This window comes from Spinacia oleracea, chromosome 2, assembly GCF_020520425.1.
Source record: "Spinacia oleracea cultivar Varoflay chromosome 2, BTI_SOV_V1, whole genome shotgun sequence".
Lineage (NCBI taxonomy): Eukaryota > Viridiplantae > Streptophyta > Magnoliopsida > Caryophyllales > Amaranthaceae > Spinacia > Spinacia oleracea.
In genome coordinates, this window is record NC_079488.1 from 107337551 (window position 1) to 107361242 (window position 23692).

General features: G+C 34.9%; 3 protein-coding genes across 3 annotated transcripts; 1 reads left to right on the plus strand and 2 right to left on the minus strand.

Moving 5' to 3' along the window:
• The first annotated feature begins 1424 nt into the window (after positions 1–1424).
• LOC110786432 (uncharacterized protein At4g00950) lies at positions 1425–6411 on the plus strand. The gene is made up of 2 exons (XM_021990992.2): positions 1425–2372; positions 5987–6411. The coding sequence occupies exons 1-2, from the start codon at positions 1602–1604 to the stop codon at positions 6062–6064; spliced, it is 849 nt and encodes a 282-aa protein (XP_021846684.2). The 5' UTR covers positions 1425–1601; the 3' UTR covers positions 6065–6411.
• Positions 6412–8741: 2330 nt separating this feature from the next.
• LOC110786443 (uncharacterized) lies at positions 8742–12152 on the minus strand. The gene is made up of 3 exons (XM_021991003.2): positions 11946–12152; positions 10260–10342; positions 8742–8972 (listed from the first exon to the last, which is right to left on the minus strand). Exons 1-3 carry the CDS (start codon positions 12022–12024, stop codon positions 8940–8942), a joined length of 195 nt encoding a protein of 64 aa, XP_021846695.1. The 5' UTR covers positions 12025–12152; the 3' UTR covers positions 8742–8939.
• Positions 12153–14993: 2841 nt separating this feature from the next.
• Positions 14994–18872, minus strand: LOC110786453 (uncharacterized). The gene is made up of 3 exons (XM_021991013.2): positions 18713–18872; positions 16816–17725; positions 14994–15717 (listed from the first exon to the last, which is right to left on the minus strand). Exons 2-3 carry the CDS (start codon positions 17712–17714, stop codon positions 15261–15263), a joined length of 1356 nt encoding a protein of 451 aa, XP_021846705.2. The 5' UTR covers positions 17715–17725; positions 18713–18872; the 3' UTR covers positions 14994–15260.
• Between the last annotated feature and the right edge of the window lie 4820 nt (positions 18873–23692).

The following is a 23692-nucleotide window of genomic DNA, read 5'->3' on the forward strand; positions in this document are numbered from 1 at the left end:
CTATTATGTTCTTTCTGTTTAGTTTCTTATGTTCTTTTTGTATTTTTTTGTTTTTTGCGTTTTGGTGCAGGTGCACGTAGATCTACGTGCAGGCCCCTGCACCATCCGCGCGTTGATGTAAACGTTTTCTTTTTTTAGTGATAAGTTTTTTTTATTACATTTTAATAAAAAAACATTCTTTCAAAATAACTGACACGTAGTAATGTACTCCGTATAAATGTAACTATTTAACCATTTGTTTATCCGTCGATTTTTTTCATAATATAAAGGTCAATAAAAACATAAAAGTTACAAAAAACTAAGTAAAAGTTATCCCGATGTACAATAATCTTATTATACACCTTGTGCGTGCAAGATCTTTTGTACAACGGAACACGTGTTATTTTCAAGAATGACCTCGCTTATTTAATAAACTAGCTTTTGAGCCCGTCCAATGAACGGACAATTCTATAGTGGTTGTTAAGCCGTCTTTTAAAATATTAATTTTATTGATAATTTGTCATTTTAGTGGGAATATATGATTTATATAAAGGTCAAAATGTGAAGTTGACAAAATAAATAAATTGAATGGAGAATTAATATTGAGTGTTAAAGAGAGGGAGATGGAGTGGAAAGGGTTGAAAGAATATAGGAATTAAATTGTGAATTAATGTTGATTGAGGAAGACAAAATGGAAGAGATGTTAAAGCTGTCAAATATTCCGTAAGATACAAACTAACAAAAGGAAAAATTGAAAAAACAAATTGTGGATGAAAGATAAGGGTAACACGTGTTATCTAATCATCTATGATTTCCCCTTTATAGACTAGTTATAAATGTCCTCAAAAAACCCCCCTTAGGGCTTGTGTTGGTGGACATGAGGTGAGAATTTAATTTCTATAGAAAGTTCTAATTCAAGGGAAATTACTTCCCTCGTTAAATTCATGGAAATTTCCTTAAATTATTTGATTGACAACATGAGAATTTATAATCTTGATTGACCGAAGGCTGGGCTACTTAATTCACTTCCCATATTTTGTAGGAATTTCAACTTCCTACATTTTTTCTCTTTTTATATCAACCAAATAACTACACTACAGAGTATCTATAAATGATTATTCCCATAAATTTCAATTTTCCTCATTTTTAATTGTCAACCAAACAATCTCTTAAACTTTCGAAAAAACATGTGAAATCATGTAGGAAAAACATGTGAAATCATCTAAGAAAATCTTGAAGATAATTTCTTAAATTCTTACCATAAAGTAGGAATCATTTTGTAAAATGGCATGCCATACCACCAGTCCATATAATTATAGATAATCAATCATCTTTAAATCGATCCTTAAATTTCTTAATTTCCTCACATCTTTTTCCCAAAAGTAAAAGGAACAATAAATCATAGACCCGCCAAAAAGGACAAAACTCCCCACCTTCCCCTCCCCTTTCACAAATGTCATACGTTTTCATGTACTTCAACAAAAACACACCACACTTTCTCTCTCTTCACTAACAAAAACACAAAACAAACTCCCATTTTCTCTCTCCTAAACAAATTCCCTGTTCTTTCTTCCCCACTCTCATCACAGATTCACAGTACAGCCAGAAACAGAGAGAGAAAGATGGGATCTGAAGAAGAAGGAACAGAAACAGAGCATGGAAGTGAAATCCCAAAACTACCCTTATACACACTACCCTCTCTAAAATCAACACAACAACAACAACATTCAACAAACTTATTAACATCACCCTTACACACTTCAGCTTCAGCCTCAGTCTCAGTGCCCTTCAAATGGGAGGAACATCCTGGAAAGCCCTTACCTTGTCTTGAACTTGCCCTTCCTTCTTCTTCTTCTTCTTCATCTTCTACAACAACAATTAAGTCCCTAGAATTGCCTCCAAGGTTGCTCAATGAGACTAAATTTACCAAAACACCCTCCCCTACAACCGTCCTAGAGGGTCCGTACAGTTACAGTAATTCTGCTACTGTAGGAAAGTCCTTCTCTTTTAGGTTTCTTAGGAAAAGACAAGGGTCCTTCGATGGTTCCCTTAGTTTTGGGGGTAGTCGAGGAAGTAGCCCTGAAAGAGGCTTGCTTGGGACAATTGTTCTTAGCCGCAGCAGCAGTGTTAGTAGGAGAGAGATTAATACTAATACTAATACTACGACTAAGGGCTTGTTTGGTTCTTGGATGAAAAGAGGTGGGAATAATAGTAATTTCAAAGGTAAAAACAGTGATGTTCATGGGGGTAAATTCGTCTTTCCAGGTTTCCTCTCCGATGATGGTATTACAGGTACGGATGACGGTGGTGAAGCAACTGTTCAGGTTACAAAGATGGGTAAAAAGGGCAAGTTCTTGGGTTTGTCATCAAGCAGCAGCAAGTCTCACTTCTGGGTAAGTTTTGTTTATTATTATTATTATCCGTTTTTACTATTTTTGATGTTTTAGTAATTTTGTCTCAAAAAAGGTGAGAAGTTTAGTTAAGTTTGTGTGGTTTTGATTAATTGGGGTTATCAAAAGTTGTCAGAAATGTGTTTTTCATGGTCTTAAAGTACGTAGACTAATGTCAGAATGTGTATTACTTTGAGATGATCTAAGAATACTGTGTCTAAGCAGTGGTGTTGTGTTATGGCTACGTTAACAGCTTAACATAATTAGGTAGCAAATTGTGATTCATTTCGGGTATTAAAACCGCAGATTAGGTAACACTGTCTATGAATTGAAGGGTAGAAAAACTTATTGACTTTTAAAAGTAAGAAGAGATGATGAAAAGTATCCTAAGTTGTACAGTAAGTTCCTAACCACCATATCTGTCACACTGGTACAGTGATACCTGCTCTGTGTTCAATGATAGAGCAGAATCACCAGTTGCAAAAGTGCACATTACTACATTCCATCCTTATAGTTATTATTTTGAACTTTATTTGGAAAATTGTAATAGGCTTAAGCCTTAAGGCCATGGCTTGGTTTAAATTAATGAATGTTTCTGTTTTCACCAAAAAAAGAAACAGTTAGGCTATTAACATGGTGCGAATGAGCTACATAGGTCAAGGGTAATACAAGTTACAAATAGGGCTGAGGGATTTGTACCCAAGACATATCATGCACATACCCATTGTTACCTGATTCGCTAGTGCGAGATTGGGTACAGGTTCACAATTCGCTACCTAATTTTCTTATTTACACCAAAATTATACCATTCATGTTATAATTCGCCTTTTCGATTCGTGGTTCATGGGCTGATTAGAAAATTAGGTAACACTGCACAGACCATTAGTCTTAACTAAGGCTTCACTAGTATCGAACTACATCTAGTATTTAACGTTTCATTCTCCGTTAGTTGCCTAACTCGTCAGGAAATAGATTTTTTTTTTCCCTAAGAAGAGTAGATCGAATGAATATTCAGGAACAACATTGAAGGGTGTTTGAATAAACTCTGCTTGAGAATGTTTATTCTGTCTGTCTCCGTTGTACGGAGTAGTTTGGACAATTTTAGTTGAAAGGGGGGAAGAACAGGCCAAATGTACAAATGATTTTGGGACCAAAGTTATTTGAATTGGGGAAAAAAGAGCGCCTTTTGATATTTTGAATTTAGTTTCGAACCTAAACGCTTTGGCCTTTTGATGCTTAAAGTTCTACTCACCTTTTAAGGGCATCTTGATTTCTCAATTGCATAAAACTGGCTTTTAATCTTTGTTCATAAAAAGCATAGGTTGCAGAATTACCATTTCGTAAGCTGTGTTCGGGGTTAGTTATTGTCTATCGTTGGCCTCTATGGTAGAATGCTATTTTATAAGTTGTGTTCGGGGTAGTTATTGTCTATCGCTGGCCTCATGGTAGAATGCCATTTTATAAACCGTGTTTGGGGTAGTTATTGTCTATCGTTGGCCTCTATGGTAGTAGTCATTCCGTTGGGGCCAGAGGTATATACTCTCTAAGTTCAGGACACATTAAACATTAATACAGAGAGAGTACATTTAATAAATTCCAACTATTTTGAGCATCAAACTAGGAATTATTTTTAGACAATAGTACACAAACTATACAATAATAATTCTTTAGGTGGGGAGATTGTAACTAATTTTGCTCACACCATTAAGACATCTAGTGATGCTATATCTATGTACTTTTAGCATATATAAGGATGTTTGGGGTTTCTCCTACTAAACTCAGAACATGAGTACCCTTTATCTTTCCGTGGTCGTATAACCAATTCTACAAGTGTTCAAGTTGAGCCATAACAGATCTGAAGACTTATGTTACCCGGACTCAGATACCCATATCGGACACAGGTATGGGTTCAAGTGTCCGACACAACTATATATATATATATATATGAAGAGTCCAGGTAACCGAGCTAAAGACAATGTTGAGGGCAATTTTAGGAAATGGAAAAGTTTCTATAAAATGGTGTTCCTTCAAGGAGGATCAGTCATTGATTAGTACTATCACACTTGTTGAGTGGGTGGGTGGGTGGTGAGGTTAATTCCCTCAAGGTAACATTATTTGGTAAGTGAGAAGGAAAATGATGATAGCATGATAATGACATACAACAGTGCTTCATTAAGAGGTCATTGCTAACCACCTCTCCTTTTCTCCTATTTGGAAATCTAAACTACCAATAAATATGACAATTAACAAACTTACTTCCCATTTCCAACACTCCAACACCAATACATAACATGATATAGTAGGGATATGTTAATTTCTACTCATTATCAAGGTGGTTTAGGGTCCTAAAAAGGAATACCTTAATTGTACACTAGGGTTAGGGGTTTTGATTACCGATAAGTAGGATAACGAATTGATTATTGATAAGTGATAACTCCTATTACCATATCTAGAATTCTAGTAATCAACAAGGAATGTAAGGTTTTGCCATTTTAGAGATGATAACTTTATCCAAATGATGGGCAAAATCGCCCAACCTCAGGATTTTAGTCAGAAAACTCCCTGGGATTGAATCTTTTTCGCTCATCTTTGAGATAGATTTATCATACTCTAATTATTCCTTTAGAAAAAGTGCAGAAACCACCTACTAAAACCCATTGTAGGGCCATCAATTTTGACATTGGCTAATATTAAGCATTGATTTGTTGTGTGATTAATACTTTTATCCATAAATGGGTGCAAATATTTCCTTATGACTTTTCTTAGGGGAGGTGAAAAAAGGGTACTCAGATCTGTGTGACGTAAGCACCAAATAGAGCAGCATAGGGTTCGTATTAAATTCTTAATGGTCCTACAATAACATCATTATACAACCACTAAGTTTTCTTTTAGGTTACAAACTTACAACTACTACATTGTTTAAGCCATAATACTAATCATACTCCATATTCAAGGAGCAATAGGGCATCATATTATAGCAGTACGGAGTAGGTCTTAAAGATATTTATGTTTTGTCTTCAGTGACGATCTTTAATATCGCACTTTCATCAAGCAATCACAAAAACGAACTCGACCAATTGTCTGTTGGTTCAGTGGTGATTGGGGCTGAACTTGCTAAGGAGAACTCGTGTTCGGTCCCCCGCAACAACAGTTGAGAGGGGACCGAAACCTATCCACCTAGAACTCGCCCCGAATCCGGATTATCCCTAACGGTGAACCGGATGCTAACACCCAAAAAAAAGAAAACAAAAACGAACTCGACCTGATTAACCATAGTCCTACACTCCTCCTGCTGGCCCGATCCAACCCGAAAAGCGTGAGTTTGGGTTCCCTAAAATATGCATTTTAGACTAAAACCCAAGCCCGGCTCGAAAAAGCTTGTTTCAGCCTGCAAAGCCAAACTAAATACTTATATGGGTTTGGGCATGATTTTTTTGTGTTAAAGCCCAGTCCGGCTCAAATTTTAATCACCTATAATACGAACAATATAGCATGCTCCTTCCGTCCTTACATAAATGTCACATTTGATTTTTTATTTATTTTAGTTTATACTCAAATAAAAGCTGCATATAGTGTGTATTTAAGAATATACTGAAAAGTGAGTGAAAATGGTGCAGGCAAGCATATATGGGGCCTTCAAGCAAGTGATACCCAGTCCCAGGAAAAGTACGAAGTGGAAGAAAGATGCCTGGTAAACTAACCCCATCTCTCTTATCCTTTGCCAGTAACAAGTCCCCATCGATTTGCCACCAATCCAAAGTGCCTGTCTCTAAACATTTGCTCTATCTTACCCCCTCTAATTAAAGCGTGCTCTCTCTATCTCCCTCGTTCTCTCCTTTTCTATCCCTTTGATGAGAACGACACGAACTGTCGAATATTCATTCATAAGATGTATACATGAAATTATATTTTCTGTAGTGTTTGAATTAGTATCGAAGAACATATAGTTACTGATTATGAGTATTTTATTACAGTTTGTACTTCAATGTGTGTAAATTTTTACTGGTACTTACCCTGAAATTTGAACTTCCTGTTCTGGTGACCTCAATAAACATGTCATCAAATTTCGCTAATTTGTTTCTGATTTCTCTCTTTCTTCCGGTTTGATATAAGATGACAGGCATGCTCGCTACAGTCTAGTTTCGTTGGTAAAGTCTGGAATTGAATTGAATTGAATTGAATTTACACAATTGGCTATGAGGCTCCTTAATCCTTGTAGACCCAAAAAAGCAAAAGGTATGCTACTCAAATATGGTCCCATATAAAGACTTTTCCTTGATTTGTGTTCTAAACACTTGCAACAAGCATTAAAAATGGCGGCAAGTTTCTCTCATGTACCAACCCTAAACCACACGGCATCATTGGACAAGAAATAACCAGAAAGTAAGATTAAAGGGATGTTATTGGTGGTATTAATTTCCTTAATTCTACGACGCTTAAGAATGAACAAACAAACAAACAACAATGACATCTCTAAAAGTCATGTCTCATTGCTCATCGAGCTGATACGATGAGTGACTGTTAACTAAGGCCTACTGAAGAACACACCTGATAACAGATATGAACAGGACCAGAAATTAAAAAAATTATACCCTATTGTGTTCTCAATGAATTTGAACTTTCATCTTAACATCTTCTGTTAACCTTATTCAGTATTGATTATTGAGTTGACAAAGAGGCAGTTCATAGGTTTTTGGTAATCTTCTGTTAACCTTATTCAACATTTTAATGACACTGAATTATTTTCTCACATCCAGCTAGCCTACTTGTTCTTTAAACCAATTCCCAACAATACATAGGGTCTCCTTGAGGTACAGTCCTGGTCAATTAATTTCAGAGCATTAGAGCAAATTCACCACATATCATACTGCAGCTTCATTAAACCAGGTCAATTTAAGGAGATCGCAGATGAGCAACTTCTTTAGTGTAAAGCAACCTTTTGTCCTGTAACTTCCAAAATGCCTCAATCAATATTCACTTTCATTATCCATAAATTGATGGCATGGACTAACACAAATCAAAGCAACTGCACTGAATTAATACTGGTCAAGCATTCTAACAAATCAATTAGACAACTCTAAAATGTACGTTCGGCCAGTCTTTTAGTTATTTCCTTACGTCAACTAAAGTGGGACGGAGGGAATACTAAACATGGCGTTATTCGCTAAAAAACGACCCCTTCTCTTCCTTTCTTTTAATCAAGGAATAGGATTGAAGCAACAGATGGTTAAGGAATACTTTATGAAAGTCTTTTGCTGATCAATTTCCTTTGCAGTTTTTGTTTAGCCCTGTTTATGGAGAAAGAATTTAATTGAACTATTTTCCCATTAAAACGGGAACAATTGAGGTGAACTATTTTCCCACTCATGTGCTGCACAATCGCAGAAGTTGCCGTTAAGCATAAAAGTTCCTAATGGTGTGTAGAAATGAATAGTTCATAGCATTATTGATGTAGTGGACTTCCATCCTTACTTGTCCAAGTCGAAAAAGCACTGAAACTAGGCAAAACTAATGGCATTCTTAATTGATGTACTGCTACTGCTTATAGTGGAGTTCTATGGTTGGGACTTGCGAGGTCAAGCAAGAAGATGTTAGCAGTAAAAAACCAAAATGGAAAGGAAAGGTTATCCGCACTTTAGAAGGTGCCTATTGTACATGGAAGTTTAGCATTGAGATCAACATTACCCCCAATGGCCCAATATACATGTAGAATTGCTCTCACATGATACGAATTAGAGGGTCTAACCGTCGAATATACACAACATAACACTTGGGAAAACAAAGTCTCTTTCTGCCTTTTGCGTAGAGAAAGTTAGAGCAACAACAAGAGGAGACTCTTATTTAGGAGACTCTTACTCTCTCTCATATGAGACCTATGCACCAATTTCAAATAAGAGACTTCTCCCAAAAGTTGTGGAAATGGACTAACTCTCAACACTAGCACGTATGCTCTCTTACCCTCTTTTTTATTTTATTTTTATGCAAAAAAAATGATGTGGCACTAGCTTTTATTTCAGAATTTTCTCTTGCAAACTCAAATTAAAAGTCTACTATTTCTTACCTCTAAAATGTAGGAGTCTCCCTTATTCATGCTCTTAACGTCCCAGTAGGCAGTAGCCATCAAAATGATGGTGGATGGCTCCTTGAAGAAGCTTCTTGCTATTGCTTTCTTTTACTACATACGTGAATGTGTATGTGTGCCTCAAACCGACTTGGCTCACAATCTTGGCCCAAATCTAACTATAACACAAATCTAACTCGTCATTTTAAGAGTATTTGTTAATTTTCTAGGGTAACTTCTCAGAATTTAAGCAAAATTATTGATATGAAAGAACACAAACTGGTGAATTTTCTATCTGCAGCTAGAAAAGATGCAAGAAACAGGTTTCACATTTAACAGATAACTTACAAGACATACTAAACATTTTCCATTAAATCAAATCGGAGAAACATGAAATACAGTACATCTAGCTCATACAAAAATGGCTTATTTCCTATGAGAGAATATCTCACATTAAAAGAACACAAGGAAACAGTTAAGAAAAATCAGGACTCACATCCATGATCACTTCATTCTTTTTTACCAACAACACCAGCAACAACCTACAAAAACAGACGACAAATATTTTCACCATATAAGTGTTCTGCATAATTACCCAAAATTGGGTGAGATACAATAGCGTGAAACAGGCACACAACTAATTTGGGCATTCAGTCGTCCAGAATGAAGTACAAACTTACTCCTTAACACACACCAACACCTAAAAATCAGCAAAGAAAGCATTCACCGTCATTTAGGACACAGGAAATAAGCATGATAGAATACTTGGCACCATGATGCAGAAACGATTTGAACTAGAAAGCGCGGAGTCTAATTTGAGCATCCACATCATGTACTTATACAATTCCAATTTTCCAATTATCACCCGAGTGTACCCAGAGCTAGGTTTGCCAAGGTATTTTTTCTGCTCATTTGGATCTGAGCTAGAGCAGAGAACAAAGGCCGGGTCAATGATCGACCAAAATTTTAAAACAAAGTTACAAACAACAGAATACTCCATGAACAGACATGCTTATGACAGATTGGCATTTGATAACTACCACAAATTGGGGTTGCAATTAGAAAATAGTGCCAATACACAAAAGAACACCAGGCAATAGGGTTCACAATGAAGGGAGTAAATATATCAACATGCTGAGATTTGGACAAGATGGAACGTGGGGATTAGAGGAAGAAGAAATTTGATTGATCAATAACTGGAAAACTGCAATACTATAGGACAGTTGCAAGCATTTGAGAGGCTCGCTCTCTCCCAAAGTGTAAAATAACTAACAATCAATTCTGAATAATATTCTGCATGATCTCTATATCTCTCGTTTGGTCCATTTATACTTTTATAGAGCTCTACTCTCACTAAGTAAGTATCTTCTTCTTCAAACTAAAAGAAGGTTATTAAATATTACTCTCTGAAGTGCCATTCCCCCTAATATCTGCATGATTTCTCTCTCATTTGTTCCATTTATAGAGCTTCTACCCTCAGTAACTATCTTTTTCTTCTTCAAAGAGATCAAACTATGAAAAACTTATTATAATGCTACTCTCTAAAGTGCCCTTCCCCCGAATATCTGCATGATTTCTCTCTCTCATTTGTTCCATTTATAGAGTGTCTGCCCTCACTAACTATCTTCATCTTTTTCAAACTATTAACAACTTAGTATAATGCTACTCTTTAAAGTTCCCCTCTCCCTAATATCGTTGTGTAGTTCATGTTAAACTTCAACAGAAGATTGCTAAAGTTTGATCAGAAGAGGAGGAATTTAGTGTTAATTGTAACACACAGGAAGTTCTGGTTCTAGAGTAATACTTCTTAATTTATAAATGACACTTACATCACTCAAAGGGGGTGGAGGTACTTGCTTAGCTGCTTGCATAGAATCCAACATAGGCCTCACCACAGCTGGAAGAAAAAGTCCTGAAGCATCAGACCAGAAAAGCACAGTGAGAACACATTTACTGAGAAACTAAAGTATCAAAAGCACACTGTATCAGTTTAGAATAAATGGCTGTTAACAGGCCTGGCATACAAATCAATTTACAGCGTGTTTGGAGGTTAGACAGCAACAGAGGGGGAAGGAGAAGTGGGTTTGTGCTTTCCCTCCAAATCTTTCCAACTATGGGAGGATTTGACTGAATAAGAGGGAGAGAAAATCAGCACCTTTTATTACCCTAGCCTTTATGCTTCCACTACATATCCTAATAGAGCAAAATAAATTCATCACTCTTCTCCCCTTTCTTTCTCTTCAAATCCATTTACCCAAACACACTGTTATACTGTATTTTGCATTTGAATACAAGCATTTACACATTGTATTAAACATGAATCCTCATTGCCTTTGATGAACAAAATGTCACTTTACAACCTCTAACTTACTTTGGGTCGGTTTCCATTGAGCTAAAACATGTTCCAAATTCAATGTTCTTTGGAATTACAACTAAAAATAGTACATTAACATTAAAATTGAGGAAGAACATGGACTCCAACACCAAATCTTAAATTCCCAATACATTCTAGTTCCCTTGCCAGAAAAAAACTAATAACCAGATAAGAAGGGTTCGTTATAGTGTCAAATTCCCAAAATATTGACCGTTTCCCCCTGCACGACATGCAACCCTACTAAGCTCTTCTCCACCAATTCATACCAGTTATGCACTATTCAACCAATTGGTGTTCAATTTCTAAAAAAAGTCATAATAAACTGAAGAACACCACCATGAAACTATTACCGAATGGAAAACACTTTACATATGTTTCCAATAGGTCAATTAGCTCTGATTTTGGTTGTGAAATCGCTTCCAAATCCAACATGTTATAGAATGTTCTTGTCACCTCAAAACCACTATTAGACCGGATACCAACATCCTAAGATACTCCAATAGCCAACAAAAAGACTAAAGAACTAACCTTACTCCCGACCTGACCTAAACGCTGATAACAATCCAATGACCTCTAAACAACTAATAGTAAAACCCGTAAACGATGTCCTAAAAAGTTAATGCTTGAGCTCCAAATTTATTTGCATCTGATGAAAGTCCTTCAAGCCCTCAACGTGGTTCAGCATTATACTGTTAAAAAGAACGTTTTACACCAACAAACTTCTGTGCAGACAACAAGTACTAGGAAATTGTTCTTGGATTACCTATTAGAAAAGATAATGAAAATCATCAAATAAACTCTCACTATTCCCAAATAAATGATCTATGTTTATTGTCTAGCTAATTCAACCTTCCTTATTACTTTGGAACACATTAAAATAACTGAAAATTAAAAATTCCATACTCTTGGATGTTAATTCAGGCAAATGATCCAAATTCCATATTACGGAAAATCGCAGGTACAAATTTTCAATTAATTCGGCTAATTACTCTTCAAAGTGAAAAAGCATGTAAAAGTGAGATCAATCAGAAACATCATCAGATATTGAATTGAAATCTAATTGACAAATTGATCAAAATGAGATTGATGAAACTGAATCCGGGAAGTAAAAACTAGGGTTTTCTTTGAAGAAGAAAGATACCAATTCCACCAATAATGCAAGAAGCAGCGACGACTGGTTCTTCAGCGACAAACATCCTGAGCCTCTGCATCACCCCCATTTCTCTCTCTTTCTCTCTCTATTTCGGTGTTTTGGTGAGCTCTGAATTTGGGTGCGTTAATGGCGATGGAAGAAGGACCAAGTGGATTCGCCTATTTGGCTATTTGGTTCGGACTTGGGCCTTTTGATTTGATTTTCAACCTTTAAAAGAGTTTTTTATTTAATACGTTAAATTGTTTTTTACCACTTAAAAGAATTGACAAATTGTTTTGGCAAATTTATTAAAAATGACATTTTATAACTTAAATTTTGCGAAAAAGACAATTAAAAGTAAATTTCTTGCTATTGACTTGCACGTGGCTTTATTTTGCTAACCACACCCAAATTTCTTCCAAAATTCTAAGCTTTAAAACCTAAAGTTGAAAAAAAATTGAAATAAGATCAAGTTTGAAAATTCAAAACTCGGGAAAATCAGAGTCTTTAGCCAAGTTAAGCCACATGTGTTGCTCACGCGCAAGTCAATGGCCGAAAAAGATCAGTAAATGCCGAAAACTTCCCTTATGTCCTTTCTCGCAAAACAAATTTACATTAAGGTGTGATTTAACAAAAAAAAAATTATATAAGGTCTTTTCTCGCAAAATTTGAGTTATAAAATGTCATTTTTAGCAAATTTGTCAATTATTTTTTACCACCTAAAAAAAATGTTTTTCACCACCTAAATATTAAATAAAAGTGTTACTACTCGTGCTAGTTATGTTCATCATGGCATAAGAGTGTTTGAAAAGTTCTTATTTGTCCATCGTCATATTAAAAATAGTGTATCGTTATTCGACGCCCGTGTACACCGCCCGCGTTTTTGTAGTGAAAGAATACTTTTACCCTTATCAAATATTACACCCTCCCTTCAATTTTTTAACCCAATTTTCACCCTTCTCCCTCACTTCCCCCTCGTGGAAGACCAATTATCTCGCTAGAGTTCATTAATTCCAGCCTATTTTTAAAAAAAAAAATTATTTCCCTTGGCAAACACCTTCACTTATTTAGCTACAACATATTCTCTCCGGGAAACTTGTGTTTCTTTCCTTTTATCGTCGAAACTTGACGTCGGAGATGGAGTTATGCTTGCGGAGCTCGATGGAGCAGCGGGTGTAGTCGTGGAAGGAGTTGCGTTTCTCAAATGGAATCGTCGGAGGTGGTGGTAAAAATTAACGTTTTATTTTTATTTTTACTATTGCGAACCCGCACACAAAATTTTCTTGGCTCACATGGTAGTCGCGCACGGTTATTGCGTGGCCACCATGTGAACCAAGCACAAGATTTGCTTGGTTGACAGGTAGCCACACAATAACTGTGAGCGACTACCATGAGAGCGAAGCAAATCTTGTGCGCGGGTCTGATTAAAATTCAAATTTATTTATTTATTAATTATTATTTTTACGTGAGATTAAGAATTAATGTTAATTAAAAATGTATGTGTAAATTGTGTCATAAATGAGTGTTATTGATTTTAGGAATTATTTGTAAAATTATTTTAGAATATAATTTTTAAAAGTAATTTTTATTAAGTATATTATTAATATATAATAATATAATTAAGTATATTGTTTAGTATTTTTATTAAGTATATTGTTAATATTTGTCGTTAATGTTTCGTTTGTTCATATAATTTTTAAAATTAGCATTATTAAGAATTAGCGTTAATATTTTTTATTTGTCGTTAATATTAGCGTTAAAAAGTCCGATGAGTGTGACCGAATTTGTGGTGACTGGTGAGGGGGGCTGAGCAAAAACAGTTGAGGAAGGTGAGGGTGAGAGGGAGGTGAGGGTGAGTTTCTTTACAAAAGGTAAAAGTGTACTTTAATGCGAGAAAATAGGGTGTTATTAGCTAATTAGGGCATCGGATAAAAACCCCCTAAGAATACTCGTACTTATATATTTACTTTTATTGATGTTAGCATCCGGTTCACCCTTAGGGCTAATCCGTGTTCGGGACGAGTTATGAATGAATAGTTTTCAGTCCCCTCCCAATTATTGTTGTAGGGGATCGAAGACGGGGTCCTACCTGTTCAGCCCCAATAATTACTGAAACAATAGAAATTAGTATGTATTTACTCCTATTTATTTTGTTGCATTTAGTTAAATTTTTTTTTGTTCAGAATGATAACTTTTTTTTTCCCACTCGAGTCAAGTGCCAAGACTGGCAACTATAGGGCAATGCCGTAACGGGCTCGAGAAGTCAAGACCCCCAATACGCTAACCATTAGTCAATGATCAATATTCAATACTAAAATCCTACTCCAAATACTAATGAGTGGTGAGTTTCAGATAAAGCTAAACTATGGACGAGCCATCTCCACTCTACCTTAGAGTTGGCACTTGGCAATATCCCAACCATTGTTTGCGACTTTGAGGTTCTAGCGTTCGACTTTGTAGAGTTTGTTCTATCTGTGGGAGTATGCTAAATTGCTAATCTAATCTATACTAATATATTAAAAAGCATTTTTAATAATGTATATGTGTCACGTAAAACTCTCTAATCACTATAATGTCACGTCATCACAAAAAGTTGATGTCTCACCATATGAGCCAATAATTTGAATGATCTTTGTTGCACGTAATTATATTATTTGGAATATCCAAGTGTATAATACTCCTCCGGTTTTTAATTCCCGCAACTTTTGTGATTTTTACTCTATTCATATATTTTATTTTGACCATTATTAGTGATTTGTGCGTAAGATAAAACATAGTCATACGAGATCTTGTTAGATTCGTCTTAATATGTATTTTCGAAATATTAACTTTTTATAATTTTTAGTTAAAGAGAATTAAAGATAATAATGATCAAAGTTGTGCATTGACATACGTGGAAATTACAAACGTTGCGAGTAAAAATAAACAGAGGAAATATACACTAACTTTTTACCTAATGCACACCACCATATATGATGTTCCACGTAGTAATCCGAGACATCGCCCGGGTCAAACACTAGTTAACCCTTGAAATGAGCTTGGAGGTTAACCTGTATATAACTTGAAATGAGTTTTATTGAAGAAATTGTACATACCTTGAAATGAAGAAAGCTGTTACAATAGGTCAATATTTACATACAAAGTATTTACATTACACAAACTAAATACATACATACAAGAACACAGACATCCACTGTAAGGAAAATCTTCAAATTGCTAAAAAAACCTAAGCAAATTACAACTGTATCGCCAAAAGAAACCTGATCTTACTTACTACTCTGCTTCTTCAAACTTCTAAACAAGGTGTTGTGTTTTGTTGCTCACCTAAAATGCGGGTAGCAACCAACCAACTGTCCATCCCAGAATTAACCCGGCACCAACAAGAGTGAATCCCACAGCAAAAGCGACAGCATATTTACCAATGTCGTTTTCTTGCGACCCTCTTCTACGCCGCTTTGGCTTCTGCACCTTTTTACGGGGCGTGTGAGGCTTCCATGGAAGCACGTCGGGGAAATCAGTGAGAGGTGATGATGAATCACCCTCTGTCTGTAAGAGGAGATTTTCCAATTGAAGTATTTTGAACCACTGCTTATAAGCAAAGAGTTGGGAAGCTTGTCGGAAAAAAAGCTTGAGAATGTGTTCTTTCTCAGTGTATGCTAGTTTTGCTGCCTTCTCTGCTTCTCTTGCACGAGTTTGGGAATGGCAAAGTGCTTCTAATAGCTTAGCCTTGCAAGGGTCCTCGTCAAAAACCCTTACCTCTTCTGGCACGTCATTATTTGTTCTGGGCATTAGATGTTAAAATCGCAGACACAAATAAGTTAGCAGAACTCCAGATCACCAAACAACAATATGTAACAAATAAGAAGTGGATGTCAAATAGCTTAGTTGGTAAAAACATGGGGTTCTAAGTCCATCTTCATCACTATTTTGTTATAATGGAAGCAAGAAAGATTATAAATAACGTAAACAAAGAGCACAAAAATTTAACGTGGTTCACTAACAATGTGTTGGCAACGTCCACATGCAGAGGAGAGGAAAGTTTTATTGATCTTGAGGAGCATAGATTACAGAATACAACTAGGTTAACTTAAGACCTACAGAGTTTATATAAACAGATGCGAGATCCCCGTGTTGGGGCGTTGCAATTGTAACACTATTTATGTGGCAGACCAGTAGTAACTAAAGTATTTCAATAGTAAGATGGAAATTCTTTTGCTATAAATCCTGGAAATAATAACTATTTCTTAATAGAGGTACTACTCGAGATTCTGGAACTATACTTAATCTGTAGGAAGAACTAACCTTCAAACATTGAGACCGGTAATACCTATACAGTATTAGCTGCATCAGGCATTCAGGCCTGTTACATATGACACTTTCAAGGTGGCCGATTCAGTTATACACAGCACTATCAGAAACAGCAAGTAACAGCAGAAGAATTAAACTCAGTGGCTGTAGTCTCAGTGCTACTTCCTAGGGGGATTCAGCAAGTCTACCATATATCTGATAAGAACACATGCTATTGGAAGGATTCATGCAGTTATGGTCCTTATGGATACCCAATATATGAAACTTTTGGTTTTACTGTGTTACATAAGGCTTTTTTGGAGAGGAAAAAACTTGGATCTGCACCCCTATACCAAGTTGAGACTTGAGAGTTTCAAATGGAAAAAACTTCTATGAGTAGAATTCATGAATTAAACAACTAGATAACCTCAACGAAGAGATCAGACGAATCTAAACAAGTAGCACACGGTCTACAAGTTAGTAAAAAACTAAAAACTGCATAAGGAAAACCCATTTTCTTCACACTCCTCAACCTTCAGGAAAAAAGAAAGAGGGAGGGGTGTTAATGATACAATTAGGATCTTCATGTTACCTGATAGGTTCAGAAGCTGCATTGTCATTTTGGGATAGTCCACCTTGTACTGAAGACCAATGTTTTCCCTGTGACACGCCGGAAGATGGACTGGAAATGGCATCACTACGAGCCTCCCATTCTAGAGATGACATATAAATCTCATCATGGTCAAACATACACTTAGCCTGTTTAGACGGCGGCTCCTTTCTAACATGCCTTTTCTGAGGGGGAGGAAGATCACAGTTCTCAACATGGTGAAGCGATTTCTGCGCCACAAACGAGGCCAGTTCCTCCCCGTCTGAAACACGCCACCAAGGAACCTTCTCTCCCCCGATCCAAGAAGAATCTTTGTTTGAAGAAATATTGCTGGTTTGTTTAGAAATTGAGCTACCAACCATCTCCATTTCCAGAAACTCATAATAGTCTGTCATCTTCTTTACATCAAGATAATCTTGATCCACCTTATTACTACTCACAGTATTCAGTTCGTCCAATATCGAGTCAGGATGTTTCTTCACATCAAGAAATGACTCAAAATCGCTTTTGTCAGTCATAGTAGCAATCTCTCTGACTGGCAAATCTGTGTTCATAGTAACAGGTGAAGAGTTTTCAGCTGTCTTAGCATTAAGCTGCTGAAAGTTAAGGCCTCTATAATCCCCGTGATTTGGTTGCATTTGAAGCCACCATTTTGCATCAGGAGGCAAATTACTATACGAAGGTGTCCTATTGAAAGGCATACGACCTACAGCTCGATGATCCAAAGCATCAGTAACATTAGTCGGTCCTGCATCGGCTAGTTTGGATGACGAAGTTGAAGATTGGCAACAAGCTAACTTGGGAGCTCTTTTAGCATCTTCTTGGACGAAGTAACGGTTAGCTGTTCTCTGCCAAGCTGTTCTTGCTTCTGCAGCGGCCATCAGTCATCTTACTGCAAGGTCAGGATAAAAAAGAGTTTCAAAACTGTGAATCTGATGAACTATCCTACATTCATGATATTGACCTTCAAAACTATACAGCACATAAACAAGTAGCAATGTAGTCTAAGAGCATTTGCAAACAACAAGAACTCCAACAAACAACATAATCTCAATGCAAATAAGCATATGCAAAACACAAACTACACTACAAGTCATCAAAAATACAGATCGAAACAACATAGTTCAGTAAACCATGCTTTGATCCCCAATGCACGATTAACCTCTTACACCTTTTTGTAAAACACCATACATGAAGCAAAGTCCATAAAGCTTCAAAAGTACAGTGTCATTAGTAAAATTGAAGAAACCCATAAAACCAAAAAGATAAAAATCTAGATCCGTACATCAATTCACCACTTTCAACTAAAATATCGAATAATCTTCTAATGTTCATACCTAATCCCACTTAAAGCACATGATTTCCCCATCAATCATGCAAAAATATAATATAAATAAATTCCATTAGAAAATGGATCATGATTATGTATGATCAATCAAATAAGCATGTTTGAAGACTTGAACTCAACATAGTAATTTACCCACACACAAAACAATTAGCATCACAAATAATTGTTCATCGGCATGAAAATGGTGTCATTATTCAAATATCGCACAAATCAAGTATTAAAGTGATCAAATTGAGCAAAAAATGAAGATTATTAGCAGTAACAACCAAAATTCCAGAAACAGACCATCAAAATCAAAATTAAATTTAAATAAAATAATCAAGAGAATATATGATCTTCTAGAATATATCCACTATGAAATTATGGCTTCACTAACAAGAAAAGAAGCTCAAAAAATCAAAAATCAAAACCCAGAAATAACCTAACATAAACGAGCAAAGATACTCCATATTTGGAAAGAATAATCAACGTGAATTAAGGAGAAAATGGTGGGAGATAAATTGGGGAAGTGGAGTTATTGAAGAGAATTACATGAAAAATTAGAAAGGGTTGATCCGTTGATGACGAACAGAAGTTACTCGATCTCTTTCTCTCTCCCGCTTTGTGCTTTGAGAGAAATTTGGTTTGTTGTGTTTTTATTTTTGCAGTTATCTTTTCCACTCTGTCTGTTTTTCTTTATTAAGTAAAACTAGTGGTTAATTTTCGTATTCCGTAATAAAAAAAACAAATAGTGGTTAATTTTCATACTCCGTAATTTCTAAGGAATGAGCTAAACGAGAATTGCCGGGCTAATTAGCGGTAACGGGTAGGTTTTATCCGCGAAATATAGATTAGTGTTTTTAGATCGTAAAAAATAAAAAAAATACATTGAATATACTTATATGTTCAAAACTTTCTTACTTCGTATTATAATTTGATCAAACGCTATCCACTATCTCTAAACGTTAATATATTTGACTTTTAAGAAAAGTTACATATCTGATAAATGTTGCCTTGTCAACATTTGCGGTCTTTACGGAGTATAAATCATGTAAATTACTAACATTATAATTTGACTATATCTATTCTTTATTATTTTTTACTATATCTATTCTTTATTATTTTTTGTTGTTGTTTTTATTGATAATAATATCAAACGATTGATTATATCAAATATCAAATATGTTATTTCCTACATTTAAGTGATTAATCAACCCAGTAAAGCATTCAATTTCGAAAAAAGTCAATTTTTTTGCAAATTCTGAAAAAAGGCGACTTTTATACTGTAATTTAGATAAGAACCCCTCAAAAAATTTACCACATACATTCTCAAATATTGAAAGTCAATACTCAATAGTCATGTTAACATGGCAAAAGGAGATAAAAATACAAGCAATTGAGTTTAGCCTAGTTGTCGGGTCGGGTAAAAACCTGATATTACGGCAGGGTGTCGTCTATATGGGAAATGGGTCCTGGATAATGCGGCTGGTTTGTTAACAAAAAGATCTGATGAATGAAATGATGAGAGAAGATGGAGGTGGTGTCAATGTGTCATGGACTCATGGTCATGGTCATGGTCATGGTCATGTTGTAGAGGGACCAGGCTATACACGTAGCTTTGAGCAATTCCAAATTAATCCCAACTACTTTCTCGGCCCTAAATATTTGTCCCATGTATCAAAGGGTTTTACATAGTTGGTTGAGTAAAATTAAAAATAGATAAAAATATACTCCCTCCGTCTCTTAATACTCGCATCGCTTTTTTTTTCGGGTCATCCCTTAATACTTGCATCGCTTCTATAAATGGAAATTTATACCAATATTATATTATTTTTCACACTTACTTACTAACCCCACCTACACCCCACCTACACCCCTATTCCCTACAAAAAACCATCTAAAAATTAACACCCTCAATCACCACTCCCCATCTCTTACACATTCCCACTAATTATATTAAAAAAATACCCCACTATCAACTAACACCAATTAAATTAATAAGTCAATTCAAATGTCTTAAACTCCGTACCGATCAAACCAGTGCGAGTATTAAGGTACGGAGGGAGTAACGATTAAATGTATTTATGTGAAAGTATATACTCATAAATTAAGTATAATAATGGAATGGTCTCTTAAAGATGAAGACAAATGACGTGAAGTTAAGAAAAAAAGAAAAAAAAAAAAAAAGACGAAGGGGATACTTTTCTTCATTCTCTTATTTCTCCTAGTTTGATAAAACTTGTACCCAATAATATCTTTTACACGTAAGCTTTCCCACAAACTGTTGTCGACTTACCTTGGATTTTCACATCTGTGGGCTCCTTTTTGGTGCACATCCTCTATCATTTCAATTACGGAGTAAGGCGTTAATAGATACCGACACCACCTTATTCTTATACAAGTATCATGGAGTACTTCCTCCATTTTTTTTATTATTGCACCATTTGGGTTGGGCACAAGATTTAAGAATGGGGTTAAAAGGTGATAAATGATAAATATACCCATGTGATTTAAGTACAAATGTGATTTAACAAATGATGATAAGGATAGAAATGTCATTTTATGTGGATAAACTTACCAAAAAAGGAAAATGGTGCAATTAATATGCAACTTCCGAAAAAGAAAAACGGTGCAATTATAAAAAAAATGGAGGAAGTATTTTTTTTAACACTTTTTTTATTCTTAACGTCAAATTAGATTAGAAAAGGTATAAATATTCATAGAAAACATTCAGATTAGATCAGATAAAATTAATAAAATTTATACCAGACGAGATCAGAAACTTGGAAATATTGGAACAAACCAAGTGAAGAGAAAAAAAAATTCCACACCTTAAGTTGATACTCTTACTTGTACTTATTTTTGTACGTTGACTACAACCTTTGTTGTACTCCCTCCATCCTTTTTTTTGTTTGTCCCATTTACTATTTTAATTCGTTCTCAAAAGATTACCCCCCTTTTTTGTTTGACCCATCTGTTATTTTGGTTCGTTCTCAAAAGATTACCCCATTATTAAAGATTAACTTGAAACTACAATTTCACTCTCACATAAAACACATTTGATCCACCACTTTTATCTTTCTCAATTTCACCCAATCCAATTCTTAATAAAAATATTTTTAGGACATCGGTCAAACAGTAAAAAACATAAAAAGTATAGAGTAAAATTAAATGTAGATCGAAACTGTTTGATGTTTACAGGGTGATTTTTGTAAGGGAGGAATTACCTTCTGTTTGGCTGATTTTAGTCTTATAAAATGACTTTACAAAAACTCAAAAGTTGATTCTAAAGGGGCTTAATTATATGCGTCATGGCCAAAAGGAAACAAATATGTTGTTCAACATCACGTAGAAAAAACATCTTATCTTTGAGAAGAGGGACCATTTTGATTTTCAGATTCTCATATTATACTCAAAGTAGACCTTTCACCTCAAAGAAAGTTATTGACTTACTACTAATTAAGCTAGCATACCAATATGTCCCGAACTAGTGGCTACTGGTGTATGATAGGTCTCAAGATCGAATTCTCCTGGCTCTATTTAATTTGTAATTCGTATTGTCTTTGTGACTTATCGTACAAAAATAGAAGTTTAAGCTAATTAACATATTAAGGTGTTGTTGATTTGTCCTATTATTGGTGGGTTTTCTTTTACAAAGTAATACTACACGTAAAACTAGCTAGGTTAGGCTTTCTTTCTAGGATTGAAAGTCGGGTTGTGAAGTCATAAAAATAAGAAAAATATTGTGCATTTAACCATCAAAAATAATCCATCCTTTACTTTTAGCCATCAAATTTCAAAAATCTACAGGTAATATAATATATACAATAATTTATTTCATTTCATGCAATTGTGATACATTTTATCTTTGTTGCATACCTTTACGGTTACTATTTGTATAAATGTTACGATTAAAAAGGGAGTGTAAATCATATGAATAAAGTAAGATAAATGTGTAAAAAGAAGAGCGAATAAAGAGAAAAATAAATAAAGTAAAAGAAAGCGAGTGGAAAGTTGTAAATGTTGTGGGGTAAAGAATGTAAGATAGGTGCATGTCAAGTTGCCAATATAAACCAAAGAATCCACCAAAACTAGCTAGCTAGATGGATCTGTTAGATTATATATGCTGCTACTTGTAACTACTTATGGGCTAACTGTCAACTGACGAAAAGGATTTTTCATGGCCGTTTTAGGAGGGCCATGCGCGCGGATGCGCCAACGCCCATGCTAGCTAGTAGCTACTCCGTAGTATAGATATCCAATTGTCCCATGACAATAGTATAAGATGGACCATATACTTCCTCCGTTTCTGAAAGTTCTTTACGCTTTGAAATATGTGTCCAAAATATGAAAACTTTGACCGTAAATTCTCACTATTATATATATCATAACGTTACATGTAAGATCTTGTTAGATTGGTCATGATATGTATTTTCTGAATATCAACTTTTTATAATTTTTCTACATACGAAATTGGATATATTAGTAGTTAAGTATTACATTGGAGTCCGTGCAAATAGTAACTGTAAATAACTTTCTGAAACGGAGGTAGTAACTATTAAATCAAAATCTATTATAGGAAAGTCAATTCAGCTACGCAAGTCTGCTAAATTACAAAGTGAGTTCCCCACCATCACCACCAAATCGTGTTTGTTAAGATGGATCATACGTAGTACTTCGTTTATGATAAATGGTTTGTGAAGTACTCGTATATATGATACGCTATCTACACCTATAAAAATTGAAAACAAGCATACCAACCTATGATCTATAGTGTCAAACCGATAAATTATACTACCTCCGTTTCACAATAGATGCATCATTTCTTTTTTCACGTATTCCAACATGTTTCATTGAACATTAATATCTCTAATTGCGTGTAAGTAAAAATTATAAGAAATTGATATTTGGAATCCTCACATTGATACGAATTTAACAAGATCTCACTTGACTATGTTTGTTTTACATAATGTGAAAGAATAATTGTCAAAGTTAATTAATGAACGGAAATGATAAAGGTCGCAATATGCGACCTTTAAGCTGTGTCACAATGGTGACATGGCACGCTTATGTGTCATAAATGTATTTGGAAACTAAAATATTTAGATTATGTAACCTATTATACATGTTACAAAAAAGGTAGGAAATCTTAATATTCTAATTTACAAATTGAATAATGTAACTTTTTATTTCAAAAAAATATTTCTAATTTGTATAGGAAAGTAGAAAAAAATATTTTAATTATTTATATGATATAGGAAATTAAAATAAAAAATACGTTTACTCATTTATACTTAGAAAATAAAAAATACAGTACATTAGAAAATAAAAAATTAGGAAAAGGTTTTCATCTTTATTGATTTATTGGATTTGTTCTTCACCTTCATCTTCCTGTCTACCCTGGCGGAATTCCAATTGTTGATTAGCCTTAATTCCCATTGTTGATTAGGCTTAATTCCCATTTTTTATTGGCGCAATTCCCATCAACAACAATCAGCAATAAAGCATGTTTTTCAATCTCTCTTTTATTGT